This window comes from Manis pentadactyla, chromosome 3 (genome assembly GCF_030020395.1).
Source record: "Manis pentadactyla isolate mManPen7 chromosome 3, mManPen7.hap1, whole genome shotgun sequence".
Taxonomy (NCBI): Eukaryota; Metazoa; Chordata; class Mammalia; order Pholidota; family Manidae; genus Manis; species Manis pentadactyla.
The window spans coordinates 117,576,213-117,590,991 of NC_080021.1; the positions used below are offsets into that span (position 1 = coordinate 117,576,213).

Sequence of the window (14,779 nt, forward strand, 5' to 3'; positions counted from 1 at the left end):
TATCTAAGATGAGGACAGAAAGGTATACTTACTCTTGAAGATCAGTAATAAGTTTTTCTTTTGCCTCAACCTCATCTCTCAAACTACTAATTTGTTTTTGATGAGTTTCTCTGTGGCTTTGGATCTGTTGTTCAACAGCTTGCTAAAATTATTGGGGGAAAAGAGCAAGTTTAGTCAAATTAACCAAGGTTAATAATGATGGATTAAAGCCATTAGAATCCAATGTAACATCAAACTTGCCTTAACTTCATTTGCAGTCTGAACCTTATTTAAGTGCTCCTTTTCCATTTCATGTACTTTCTCTGTTTGGGCAGAGAGAGAAAACAGAGAAGAAGAAATAAGCTTTAAAGTCTTTCATATAAACCAAAGAACAAGGGTTTTAGGAGGGGTCTATGGAGTACTGACTTAAAATTACTCAAATGTGACATAATACATCTTGCTCTCTAAACTCCAGTTATGTTGACTAATACTCTACATTTTATCCTTTGTGTTGATATTATGGTTTCATCTATTTTCTTTGCCTAATATTGATGAGATTGGTCAGGACATGGTAGAGGAAAGAGAGTTTTCTAAGTCCCTTATGTCGAGATTTAAATAAATAGTTAGACAACTTCTTAACTTTGTGGAAATTCCTGGATTGGCCACTTTCATATTCAACCATAATTTCAAAAATGTTTCAAAGCCAATACATTAAAATGTATTATTTGTTTACTATTCCAAGTTATCCTTATTACTACTATTCTTTTATCAGTGGGAATATACTTACTGTAATTATATTAAAGAAATAATATAGATATAACTCCTAAATAACTGGAAGCTAATACCTTGTGCTCGAAGCTGGACTAGTTCTTCACTGAGGGAATCAACAGATTCCTCCAGCTGTCTTTTCTTTTGCTCCACATTTTGAAGATATTCAGTCAATGATTTGATTTTGGCTTCATGCTTTGGGAAAAAATATACTGATTTGAAGTTCAAAAAAAACCTCACACACACATTTTATTGTTAAGAATGTTTGAAAGTAAGGACGTTCTATTGATAATCTAAATATGTAACACACAGAACAAGATATTTAAGTCTAAAATATTTAGGGACAAGACTTAAAATGACAAAGAATTTAATCAGTGAAATGGTCATCCGCATTAGCTTATAGTTTTTGCAAATTAAGGCACTGAAGGCTGAAATATGAGATAATATTCTTACTGTTATCTCCATCCAGCATTATTCTCTTCCCTCTTTCTACAACTCCTCCCCTGGTGACTAGCCTTATCCATTCGGTTGCCAAAGCCAGAAAGCTGGCCCTAAAGTTTTGCCTACCCTAGAATTCTTCTCAACTCTTCCAACAGTCAAATTAGTCCTGTGTCTTTCTAGTAAATTTCTATACTTAATGTTAGCAAGTATAACCTAGTTAAATCATTCATGTCATTATACTGAAGCTGGACTAGGAAAAACTAATTGAATTAAACCTTTTATTTTGTTACTCGAAATAACCTATGGAAGGTCATTTTTCTTAAAATCTTTTAGTTTTAAAAGTTTAAAAATTTAAAAAGAGCTCTTTAAAAAATAATAAAGTTTTTTCTGTAATACATACTTGGGAAATACGAAGCTGACATGCTGCCAACTCCTTGTCATTTTCTTCCATTTTTTTGTTGCTCTCTGTTTGTGTGCCTTCTAGCTGTTTGCAGCGTTTTACCATTGTTTTTACTTCTGACTTCATTTTGCTAATGTAGAGTCTTGCAACAGTGAACTCTTCATCGATCATACCAGTTCCCTCAGGCTGCTATAAGAAAAAAGTGAAATAAAAATTAAAGACAAAAATGTCCAGTTTGTGTTTACCCAGACTCTAATAAAATTTTATATAAAAATATATTTTAATATTCCTCAATATTCATAGGAAGTCTGGGTTTCTTTGATTAAATAGTATTTTTAATAAAGGTAAGTAAAATAGTTTAATTTTTGCCTTCCTTACTTTCTAAAATGTAGTGTTAATACATGCTTACAAGGGAAAATAAAAGAATTTAAACCTAAAAACAAAACTGATGTACTCTGCCTCTTTCAGTTTTTGGATGTCCTTTGCATTTTAATCATGTAAGTCTAGTTTAGATCTTAGATGATATGTCTAGGCGGCAAGGAGAAGATGACGTTTAAGCTCACAAGGGAAAAATTGTGGTCACTGTACCTTCCTTAACTTTTCATGAGTTTCTTTACAAATTCTAGCACAATTTCAGTGTCAAAATTAAGGGAAGCTTGAGAAGGAAAAATAAAACCCTTTGCTTGCAGATGATACAATTGTTATAAACACACCAAAAAGAAAAAAGGAACACTTAGGTACATAAACATTACATTGTACATATAAAATCCATGTGACAAATGAAGTCAAAGAGGATCTAAGTAAATGGGAGACATTCAATATTCATGGACACAAGGCTCAATATTAAAAATGTCAGTTCTTCCCAACTTCATCTCTAAATTTAATATAATCCTAATCAAAATCCCTGCAAGCCATTTTATGGCTAATGATGAATTGCTTGTAAAGTTTAAATGGAGAGTCAAAAGACCCCTAACAGCCAACATAATATTAAAGACCAACAAAGTCAGAGGATGACACTACCCAACTTCAAGACTAAAAAAAGCTACAGTTATCAAAATTGTGTGGTATTGGCAAAAGAACAGACAAATAGGTCATTGGAAGAGGATGCAGAGCCCAGGAGTAGACCCACAAATACAGTCAACAGATCTCTGATAAAGGAGAAAAGGAAATTCAATGGAGAAAGGATAGTCTTTTCAGTACACCGTGATGGAAAAACTAGCCATCCACATGTAAAACAAGTAATCCTGACAGACCTTATACTTTTGAGAAAAATTAAGTCCAAATGGATCACAAACCTAAATGTACATACAAACTAAGAAACTTCTAGGAGATACAGAAGAAAATCTAGGTGTCACTGGGTTTGGAGAAAAGTTTTTAGATACAAGACCAACACAATCTGTGAAAGACAAACTGGTTAAGTTGGATTTCATTAAAATTAAAAACTTCTGCTCTGCAAAAAAGATACTCTTAAGAGAGAAAAGACAGGGCACAGACTGGGAGAAATATTTGTAAAACACCTATCTGATAAAAGGATTGTTACCAACAACATAGGAAGAACTCTTTAAACTCAAGAAAACAACGCAACTGCAAGGTAAAACAATGAGGTAACGGTATACATCTTTTAGGATGGCCTAAACCAGAAAACTGATGACACCAAATACTGGTGAGGATGTGAAGTGACAGAACTCTGATTCCTTGCTGGTGGGAATACAGAATGCTACACCCACTCTGGAAGACAGTTTGGGAGTTTCTCACAAAGCTAATATAGTCTTAGCATGATTGAGCAATCATGGCCCTAGGTATTTTTATGAAATTGAATTGAAAACTTCTACCCAGAAAAACCTGCAGATGAATGAAACTGCTTTATTTACAATTACCCAAAACTGCAAATAACCCAAGATGTCCCTCAATAGGTAAATATATAAACAAACTGATACCTCTATAAATGGAGTACTACTCAGTGATAAAAGAAATGAGCTATCAAAGCCATGAACATGAAAAAACATGGAAGAACCTTAAATGCACACTGCTAAGTAAAAGAAGCCAGTAAGAAAAGGATATATAATGCATGATTCCAACTATATAACATTTCCGGAAAGGGAAAACTACATATATAGTAAAAAAAATAGTAGCTGTTACGGATGAATAGGTATAGCACAGGGATTTGTTGAGGTGGCAAAATTATCCCATGATACCATAAAACGGTGCATCTGTATTATGCATTTGCCAGAATCCATAAAACTGTACCACACAAAGAATGAACCGTAACATAAAAAACATAAAACAAGTAGTGCTCAAACAGTGCTTAGTGATAATATTAACAGAAGAATTACATGCAAATGAAAAAAATATTGTGGACCCAAAGAACCTAAGTATAAGGCAGACTTGTTTTCAAAACGCTATAGTGGACAGTGAAAAGAAGGGTCTGAGTCAGGGAATCTATTAGTACTGGCACTACCACCAAACAAGCCATTTCCACTATCTTATTTTCTCTTATCTTTACCACTTTTTCATTTAAATTAAGATCATTTGAACAGGAAATGGAAAGATTTTTCTAAAAAGAAGTTGCAAATTTACAATGAACAACACCCTTCAGTGCTTCAGTGTTGAGTGGTATGGAGTAAATCTACTTCTCCCTTCTCAGAAGATTCCCACATAGTTCTTTCCTCTCACATTACTTCACCAAATGGAGGAAGGACTGATGGTGAAGAGAGTAGGTCAAGTCTTCCAGTATTTAACAGTGACACTGTTCCTTTGTGTCAATGAGGTGAGCCAGCAGTAAGAACTGACATGATATGAGAGTGAGTCCATGTCTCCATTAACAAGCAGAAGCTTTGGGTAGTTACCAATGGAAGGAATGTGCTTGATATTGAAAACTTTTAGTTCATTTCCACTCTTGTTAAACTGGGCTTCTTAACAGGCTATCACTGTAAACCCAAGTGTAAGTCTGTTCACTTTGTTCCTGTAAACAGGCTTCAATCAAAAAGTCCAGTCAAATACCTTCTGCAACAGAGTCTCAAGTTTGCTTTTTTGGTCTGTTTTAAAATCTACCAAGTCACTAAAAATTTTTTGATACATGTTTAGTGCTATCATTATTATGTTAAATCTTAGGAAAAAGATTATTTGAAAAGAAAAAAGGCATAGATAAATGGGGCAAAATTTTGGTAACTGCTAACTGTGAAGTTCATGATATTATTCTCTCTAGTTTTTTTTTTATATCATTAATGTACAATTACTTGAACAACATTATGGTTATATTCTCTGTAGTTTTGTCTGAACTTTATCATAATAAATTTTTAAAACGTTAATTAGTGGTGCTCTTCTTTTATCTTTTAAAGCATCTAAAGAAAGCACAGGCGTACTCACTTAAGAGTTTATCCCATGAACTAATCTTCATTTGTTCCAATTACATACTTTTAACATAATTTCTAGGTGTTCATGAAATCATTACATAGTAAAGAACCAAACATGGGGTCCAAATAAATGCTACTTATTGGAAATATCTACTTGAGTGCCACTTATTCTGTCTTCCCTCATTTATTTAAAATGGAAGTTAATACCATCTACCACACAGAGCTGTTGTGAGGATGAGATAATGGGAATATGAAAAGAACTCTGCAAAAAATAAGTAGTAAATGAAAATATGAGTGTGTACAGATCATTATACTTAATATCTGGTTATTATATTACCTTTACATCATTATTTCCCACAGCAATTCCTATTTCTGCAAGATCTTTTAGTAAAGATGCCATCATCTCAGCTGCTCGTTTTTTCTGGTGGTTGGTCATTTCCTTAAGTTTCTGAAGCTCAGCATCTATACTTGCTAAAGTTGCCTAACAGAACCAAACAAATGAGATACAGTTAAATCTATTAAATGAACAATCAGTTCAAGTATTGATAGGTATTTCCAGTTTTTACCTATTACTCACAAAACCATTATTTTCTTTCATTTTCTTGAACTATCTACTAGTCCTAGAGTAGGTCCCAACTCGTACTTAAAAAATATCTTAGATCTAACAGATTATGTAAAGTAGTCATATTATATACTCCATTAAAAGCAGGCAGTTTATATTCTTTCACTGATTTCTGAGACTGGATAATGTTTTCTGCTTAGAAATGGGAAACTTCCAAAATAATTTTCATTTTCATTTATTATCATAGTATGGCTTATCTTTGGAAACTGGGTCTGAGCAAATAAATATTAGAATGGAATTGACACTATTTTAGATGGTTGGTGTGTTTTCCTTACTTTTTATATATTTAGTCACTGGAAAGAATCCACTGATAATTACTACTAACTTTTGACACTATTATATAACAATTATCCAGAAGATAGTGATGAAGTAGCATTACTGTGAGTTAATTACTATAATTATAAATTTAAAATAATAGTTGGTTTACCAGCAACCAACTCACCACAATTTTGAAAAGTCCAACCCAAGTTGGTCACTTTAAAACTATTCATTACATCACAGATCAGATACTCCATTTTTAATTCAACTAACTAATTTTAGTGGTATCTTCTAGTAAAGATGCTATCATTTCAGCTGCTCATTTCTTCATTTCCTTAAGTTTCTGAATTTCAGTAAAGTGTGTATACACAATCTACAATACCAATTATCTTTCAAGTCTCATAAGGTAGCATGCTTTTACAATAACATGTCTAAATTAGTAGATCTTTTCTCCAACAAGTGAAAAGCCATATACTGTAACCATATAAAATAAAGCAGAAAACTCTTTTCTAACTCCTACTACCAATATAGGACCGATAGATCTGAGCTTTACAACTGGGTCATAAACACAACTGTATAAAAGACTGAAATCAGTGACCAAGGACCAACTTACAGAGTTGTAAGAAACTTCTATTGTTCTTCCAAATAGTTAACTAGGTTTGCTCATAATGCAACTCGGTTAAGTTATAAAGATGTCTTACCCTCCATGGTATTAAATTGTATCTTCAAGCTAACTGTAGCTTTGGAGATTAAAAAGGGAAAATGGATTTCTCATTAGGGGCAGGAAACCTATTAAAAATGCTATTTCATAGTGTTGACTGCTTTCCTTTAGACAGGTGAACATGGATAGGGAAATAAATATTAAGCACTGATCCTGAGTCCAACTCTAGATGTGATTTCTAAACAATCAACTAGCATTAATAATAAAACCTTAAAGAAAGATCGCTCATCCATGGTGATGCTCCAAGAACAGCAGCAGCAATCAGTTACATACAATTCCTGGCATCCCTGTTGGGAGGGTGGTGAGTCCTGCTATATAGCAATGATGACAAGTGAAAACCTCATTCACTAGGGAACCACACTATACTACACACTGTTTCAGGTGCTGGGAATATAACTGAACAAAACAAATTATTTGAAGTTCTATATTCTATTTTGTTTTTAATATGCACATTTCTGAATTTGCAGTTTGAATAATAATCTAAAAACTTTACTGAACTAGGAGCTAACTTTTACCTCTTTCCTTTAATAGTGGAATAGTATTAGGAATAGCCAACATTTTTAAATAGCTTTTTAATTACATAATAATAGAACTTCAGGAACTACAAAGGTAACCCTTGTAGACCTCTAAGGCTTCATACATAGGAGGAACTAAGTTTAGACTTAAGCATCTTGAGAATTGATGCTACCAGCCTTGAGCTTATGTAGAAATAAGTTACTTAGGTAATTTTTCAATTAATAATACTTGCAGTAAAGTATTAAGAAAGAAAACAAAACTATCTCTTACCGATTTTTGATTGAGTTCATCACTAAGCAATTCATACTCTTTAGTTTTGTCTTCAACTTCCTGAGACTTCTGATCATAATTGACAGCAAGTTCCTCTAGGGCTTGTAAAACTTCTTTTACTTCTTCTTTAGAGGCATCATTTTCTGCTTGAAGGCGATTCAGCTCAGCTTGCATATTATCTTGATCCCTTCTTGTAGATGCCAAAAGCTACATGAGAAAGTAGAGTATTTATTTTTACCAAACACATATAGGTTTTTTAAAAGTATACAGGTTTTAAAAAAACCTATTTGCTTCACCATTTGCTAAGCACAAAGGGAATGAAACATGGATGCCATTAGGGCAGTAAGATGTATTTGTTCAACAGATTTCCTGAATGTCTACCATGCACAGGCACTGTCTTCTATTACAGAATAGAAGACAGATACAAAAATGCAACACAAAATTGAAAGTTAAGAGCCACAAAGGAGAGAAACAACACTACTAAGTGTTTGGTAGTAAAAGGGGGTATTTCTGTAGGATATTCCTGGAGAAGGTGGCTACGATAGGGAGACTGTAGTCATGTACAAATTAATGTAGTAGAAAGAATAAGGCACACTACATTCATGAACAGTGCACAGAAAAAGGAAGAAATACAAGTTTAGAAGATATGCTTAAAAATTTAGATTATCTCCGGGCAAGGAGTGACACCTGAGCTGTGCCTCAGGAAAACTTGGTATCAGCATATAAAACATGAACTGGAGTCAAGAGACAAGTTAGGAAAATACTGCAGTCATCTGGGGTTAGTGGCTTTCATTCATGTGGAGCATTTAGAAATGTGTGGGAGTATTTCAAATAAGGCAGAATGCTAATGGCACTTAGAACTAGGGGCCAGGGATGTTTTATGTACTATAATGCACAAGACAAAACAATGAAATGGGAAGAATTAAGCAAACATTCCTAGTGGCCTTGAGAAACAATGCCTCAATCCATACATCAAGCTCATCGGAAGGATATCCACAGTGAAGTCTGGGCATATTCAAAGAATTTTTAAATGTACTCCAGTATATTCTGAGCTCTGTAGATTTCTTCCATTTAAAAAAAAAATGTTTAAATGATAATAACAACCTATAAGCTTTTCTGGAAGCAATATGAAAGGTATTCAACTTACCTCTTCCTGATCCAACATTTGTGTCTTCAGTTTCTCTACCAACTGGCTCTGCTGATTGATTTCTTCATCCTAGAATTTTAAAGTAACAAATTAACGCAATAGCTCATAACTGTTTCTATTCCCTAACACAAACTGTAAGATTACTATCCCCCCAAATATTTCAAAACCATTTCTCCAAATTCAACGTAGCTTATTTCAATCTCTTTTCTTAAGAAAATGTTGAGAGATGGAATTTCTTTTAATTACCAATAATTGTAACAGTTATACAGTAAGAAAAAGAGCTTAAGTTTATACAGGCTATTCATTAAAAACTTTAAATGCTAAAAATAATAAACATGTTTAAAGCTATTATTGATAATAATGGCCATTCAGCCACTTCAAACCTCCTATCTCTCCTTTAAATACTTAAGAAATATCACATAAAAACAAAAACAAAAACCACAACCACAAGTATTTCTTTATGGTCTTTTTATTGCTTTTGTTTTTACTTTACTCTCTACTTAGTTCATAATTAATTTTTTCCACTAATTACTGATGTAACCAAAGTAGGAAGATAGTATTTTCACTCTATGTTGTTTCCTCTAATCTCTTATAACATCTTCATTATTAGAGTCCCTAGTTCCCTGATTCTAAGAGGTCATTTCATTAATGTTCTCTGAAGACCCAATGCCCAAGTTCCTTTAGAAAATTCTTTCAGCCTAAGGAAGGGGAAAAAGAGATATGCCTCATAGTTCAGCAAAGAAACAGAAACTGTGATTTTAATTTTTTGTTACTATCATGATTTTCAAAAGATTAAGAGAATCAAGGAAGATTATGTCATGGACCCATATCAAAATTAGAAAATGAAAAATAGTTATGTCAATGATGATGCTACAACAGAATTGACCATGAACAGTACCTACCTTGTCATCAAGTTGTTTGTACAGTTTAGCAATTTCTTCTTCACATTTTTTTCTTTCAGCATCAGTAAAGTTTCCAGTGACTCCAATGGTGGTTGCTGGTTTATCATTGGTAATAGTAATATCCTTATCCACTGCGAAAGCTTCCAAGTTGGCTTTCTCTTTGTCAAATTGTTCATCAATAGGCACCGTCTCTCCTGAAATAGAATGGTTAATAAAAAACCTTCTTTTAGTATTATTCAATTCAGTGGCTCTTACCAACTTTTCTGTCTAGTCACTGAGATTTGAAAAGTTGGAATTACCTTTAACTCTCCCCTATCTTCTAAATCCAGTCACCCAGTTACGTTTTTAACTGCTTCCACCCTAACCAATGAACCTTGCCATCTTGTGACTTGTACCGCTTCCTAGCTGGCCTCGGTGTTTCTATGTATTATTTCAGGTTAAAATCAGAATTTAACATAAAAGATTTTATTTTTATTTGATGATCCCTAAGCCTAAAAAGTGAAAAAGGGTATATTTTTTTATCAGTCTCAAATTTATAAAATGACTCTACATTTGTATTCAACATTCTCAAAATGACAAATTTGTAACCTATTACCATTACGCCATCGGTTGAGTTCATTTTCAAGCCACTGAATGGTGTTCCGCAGGGTCTTATTTTTTTCTTTTTCTCTTTCATACTTCTTTTTCCATTGTTCTGCAGTTAACTCTACATTGACACAAACTGTGTTCTTAATTGTTTTGGCCCTAAGAGAAAGAATTAGGGGAAAAAAGAAAGTGACTGAAATAATTTTCACATGGTATCTATCATTGCAATACATATCTATGACTAAGGAATTTAACTCAACTATTCTTGCCACTTATCTCTTTGACTAAATACTAAGGCTATCAATACAGTGCTTATTCACAACCCAAATAAATGTGGCTCAGTTCCCACATCTGTGAATAGCTTTTAAAAGAAAAATCAACAATCTGATGAGGATAAAAAACAAGAGCCCATATTTTTCCAATTCATTTGCAAGCTTGAATTAAGAAAAGAAATTACCATTGAAAGCCAAAGATAAAGTCACCACTACCAGTTTTCCAAGACTAACCATTCATATATGGTTGTTCATTATTTGAACCTGTCACATATGCCAACAGGCTTAATACAGGATAATACTTGTCAGACTTCTACTTTATTACCTGATTCAAATGCTTATTTTCTTTAATGCTTAATTAAAACTTCTCAAATAAATTTGACTGAAGTTAACATTTGACTTTAATATGTACTAAAACTTAACTCAAACCCAAGCAGTCTAAAGTATGAACCCTGCTTGTATCATCTGTCTCTCAATTAAAAAGTTGTGTCTAGCACACTAACAATATTACACCAAAGTGAAAAATATCTACCTGGTATTTTCCTAAATTTAATAAACAAGAGGCCTGTCTCCATTTAGACTTTGTATTAACCACAAACCTTTGACCGAAAAGGAGTGTAGATTTTGTTTCAGATTCATTGTACGATGATGGAGAACAGCAAATTACAATAGTGGTTCTACAGTTTCCACCTAATGAATCTTGAAGGATTCTTGTCATTTTACTATCACGGTATGGAACATAAGTCTACATACAAAAACAAAACAACACAAAAGACCAATAGGTTTTACATAATAAAATTTGTTATATAAATATGGTTCTTTAAGTAAGTTACAAAGTGATGTCAGTTATTTTAACTGCTTAATATTAAGATGGGAAATGATATACATACTAATGAATTCTGAAAAAAACTAATTTATATACACTGACTCAAATACAGTGTATCTTGCTTTCATTCACATCTATGCATATACACACACACACACACACACACACATCAGTATTTGAGGAATTCTCCGTAAGATAACAAAAGGGAAACAGAAGACATGTATACTCACACTACCCTCAGCCAAAGCAGAAATGACATTTCCAAGAGCAGAAAGTGACTTGTTGATGTTCTTAGCTTCATCTAGCACAGCACCTTCAGCTCCAGTTTTACTAACCTACAGATAAGATTTCAAAAGAATGAAACAGAATTTCAAGTTTAAGATTATTTCTTTGAATTTTCTAAAAAGTTCAGAGCTCATCAATAATCAGCAAAATAGAAAGCTTCATAATTTTATCTAACAAATATTTAAACTATCACTATTTCTTGAGTATTATTCTTCTGAAAACTTGGTCAAGTAACTGGATGCATGGTAAGAATATGATTAAGGAGATACCAAATTTTATTTCTAGTGTGTAATCTTGAAAATGACCAACTTACATGTACTTTTGAAGTGTACTAGTTTGTTAATCTACATTAGAAAAGAGGAACCTTTTAAAATTTGCTAAAGCATTAATGTTGACATTTTAACTGTTAGAAAGACTGAATTCAAAATAAAAGCAAATCTTCTTTAAAAAAATGTAAAACAATATTGTTAAAGATATGATATAATAATACATTAGCAATACTGGCTAAAGAAATGGCCTCTCAGAATTTGCAAAATTAGAGAGATAGACTTAAGATTTTTGAGTAGAAGGGAACAGGTATGTCATTCTAATCAGAAGAAACAAAATTAGCAGAGTAGCAAAAATGTTCACAGAGGTTACTTATTTTGATTTTGCCATAAACCAGAATAAGCTGTATAGAACTCTAAGAATTAAATAATCATCCCAGGAAGGAAACATGTACAACCATGTTCTTACAAGGAGCCCACTGCCAATATGGATAAAATAGATACTAAAAATTAGGAAAAAGATACCTAATGAAATTCATAAGAACTTGTTCAAGTTCTCAATAAAAACATACATCTTAAGCCAAAGTAACACTTACTGGTTGACCTGGACTCTGGCTCAAATGACAGTTATCTGCAACTGATTACTTGGTTTACATACTCATAAAACATCAAAGACTCAAAAATATTACCAAATCCATTTGATAAATTTTCAAGATGTAACGATGAATAATGCACAAGTACAAATTCAAGCTAAAGTTTATAAAAATGCTTAGATATATTCCATCAGAATATAAAAGACTTTACCTTTTCACTACCAGCTAAATCAACGAGATAAAGTTTTCCACTCAGCTTCTGTTCAGTTTGTGTGTTCTCTTGTTTTACATTAATAAGAAATATACTGTGACTCCTAGAGCTATGTTCATTCATATCTGCAATGAAATTACACAAACTATAAACAAACATGACTTTCCCTTGCTAATAATTTCTATAGTATTATTTTACATAAGAAAAATCTTCTAATTAATCAAGTGATAAAAATATCTTAAGTCAGTTTTGTACCTTGACTAGTATTATTAATTATTCTACTTACTTGTAACTGCTACATGTCTGTTGGATTTTCCTTCATCTATAGTATCCATAACTTCATCTGGACTACATACAAAACGCTCTGTGCACCCCTATAAAATTATTTTTTAAGATATGTCAATATCTATAAAAAATTCCATTACAGGGCTTTTCTGAACAATCACCTATATTATTTTTTTAAATGTATTTATTTTTTATTAAAGTATACTTCACATACAACTTTTATTAGTTTTAGGTGTACAACATGATGATTTAATATTTTTACATTAAGAAAAATCATTAGTACATTAAGTCTAGTTAACGTCTGTCACCATACATAGCTATAATTCTCGCCTTATTACTTTTAAGTACCTTTACATAGGGAACTCGGTTTTTATCTTCATGAACTGAAAGGTTGGTCTTTGAAACTGAAGAAGAAAAATAAGTAACATTAGTAACATTCTCCTAACCTAGAATATTGGGTATGAAATAACTAATTCAATTGATTTCCTTTCCCATAAAACCTGAGAGCAATAGGTAAACTTTAAAAAGGTGAAAACATCACTATTAAAGCAAGACGCTATAGAAATAGGGGATTTAAATAAAACCAATGACGTAATACAGAATTTTCGGTCCAGTATAACCTCTACCACTCTCATTTTGGAAATCAGAACATTAAGGCATAGTGGTTGGTTTGCCCAAGGAGAATATCTAACTGACAGCTCATAAGACAATGAAAGCTCAGGACTCTGTTTCCTATAATTTAAGTCCATTTCATGTAGGTGACTGTGAAATGGCACACTACTACTAAAAGAAGTTACTAACATGTGCTATTTTAAAATGATCAGAGAGCAAGATTACTTACCATCTAACAGGTCCCTTATCTTATCCAAATAAATTTCAAAATATGAAACCTTAAGAGAAATAAAGGAAAAAAGATGAACCAACTAAAATTATAAAGTAATTTATTCACTTATTCATTAAATATTTATTGGGATGTGAGTACCTGGCACCATCTAGACTTGGGGAGAGAGTGAGCAACAACTCAGCCACAGCTCACATTCTATTAGGAAGACCTAAATTCATTTAATTGCTTATGTAACTAAAAAACAATTTTCATTATATATCTCCATTTGAAATGGATTAGACTAGTTATAATATTAAGAACCTTTGAATTCTATAGTAAAACAAATGCCTTTACAGAGAAGAAGGGTAAGGCAAAAGAGACTCAGCTAACTTGTTTAAGGTTATCTAATAATCATTCTATTAACTCTAACAATCTTTCAACAATACTTGCCTTAAAATAACCTTTTAAAATATTTAACAATGTTTTTAAAAAAGCACTTACTATTTTTTGGAACAGAATTATTCTAGGTGTAAAAAAGAACAATCTTTCCCCAAGGTTTTTACCTTAATATGAAATTCCAAATTTTCATCCATGGAGTAAATATAATTAAAAATATCTTGCACTATTCTTGGAATAATTCCCATGCCTTCTGGATCATGAAGTTTACCCTACAGAAAACAAAACTAGACTTCTTAAACAAACAAGGTATGAGTTAAAAATCAAAACTTTCAATCTACAATTTATAGTCAAGAGAGGAGAGGAATTGTAATTGTTGCCATTGTTTAGTTAAAACCACTCTCTATCTAAAAAAAGCAATTCAACTCTGACATATTTTGTTGAGTTACAGAAAAATACAGTATATATCAACCACATGGGTTACCAACTGATCTTAACCTTTCATTTAATCATGAATTATCCATGCTTATAAATTAACATATTCTAGAAAAAGCTTTTAGTTTCCTTCCATATAAATCTGCATTGTTCCTTCTGCTTCAAGGGAAATTCACTCAAATCTTAGTAATGTCCTTCTTCTCTATGAAAATGAGTAACATGGATGACACTAAAACAAGTGGTCATTTACATAGAATGCTCAGATAAACAATAAAAGATGTTCTGTAGCACTGGCAGAAGATCATAGGCTGTTTTTCTAGTAGCAAAGCTTAAGCAGGTCCACAGCTGTTTTAACAGCAGCACCAATAATTGTGGATACATTCTTATTAGAAGAGTGGCAGATATTTGGCAGGGGTAGGGTGGGG

At 32.5% G+C, this 14,779-nt stretch overlaps 1 protein-coding gene across 3 annotated transcripts in view; it reads right to left on the reverse strand.

The window, feature by feature from the left end:
- The window catches only part of KIF5B (kinesin family member 5B), a 40,372-nt gene that overhangs the window by 11,218 nt on the left and 14,375 nt on the right, over positions 1-14,779 (reverse strand). For 2 of the 3 annotated variants that reach the window (XM_057498353.1, XM_036912218.2), the window contains exons 4-19: positions 14,087-14,191; positions 13,542-13,590; positions 13,049-13,104; positions 12,702-12,789; positions 12,416-12,540; positions 11,291-11,395; positions 10,834-10,979; positions 9,973-10,121; positions 9,378-9,571; positions 8,476-8,544; positions 7,329-7,535; positions 5,279-5,422; positions 1,589-1,777; positions 825-942; positions 241-302; positions 33-142 (exon numbers count right to left, since the gene is read on the reverse strand). In XM_057498353.1, coding sequence (XP_057354336.1) covers positions 33-142; positions 241-302; positions 825-942; positions 1,589-1,777; positions 5,279-5,422; positions 7,329-7,535; positions 8,476-8,544; positions 9,378-9,571; positions 9,973-10,121; positions 10,834-10,979; positions 11,291-11,395; positions 12,416-12,540; positions 12,702-12,789; positions 13,049-13,104; positions 13,542-13,590; positions 14,087-14,191 — 1,916 coding nt within the window. Of the gene's footprint in view, positions 1-32; positions 143-236; positions 303-824; positions 943-1,588; positions 1,778-5,278; positions 5,423-7,328; positions 7,536-8,475; positions 8,545-9,377; positions 9,572-9,972; positions 10,122-10,833; positions 10,980-11,290; positions 11,396-12,415; positions 12,541-12,701; positions 12,790-13,048; positions 13,105-13,541; positions 13,591-14,086; positions 14,192-14,779 lie in introns of all 3 variants that reach the window. The other variant, XM_057498354.1, reaches the window with a different exon arrangement.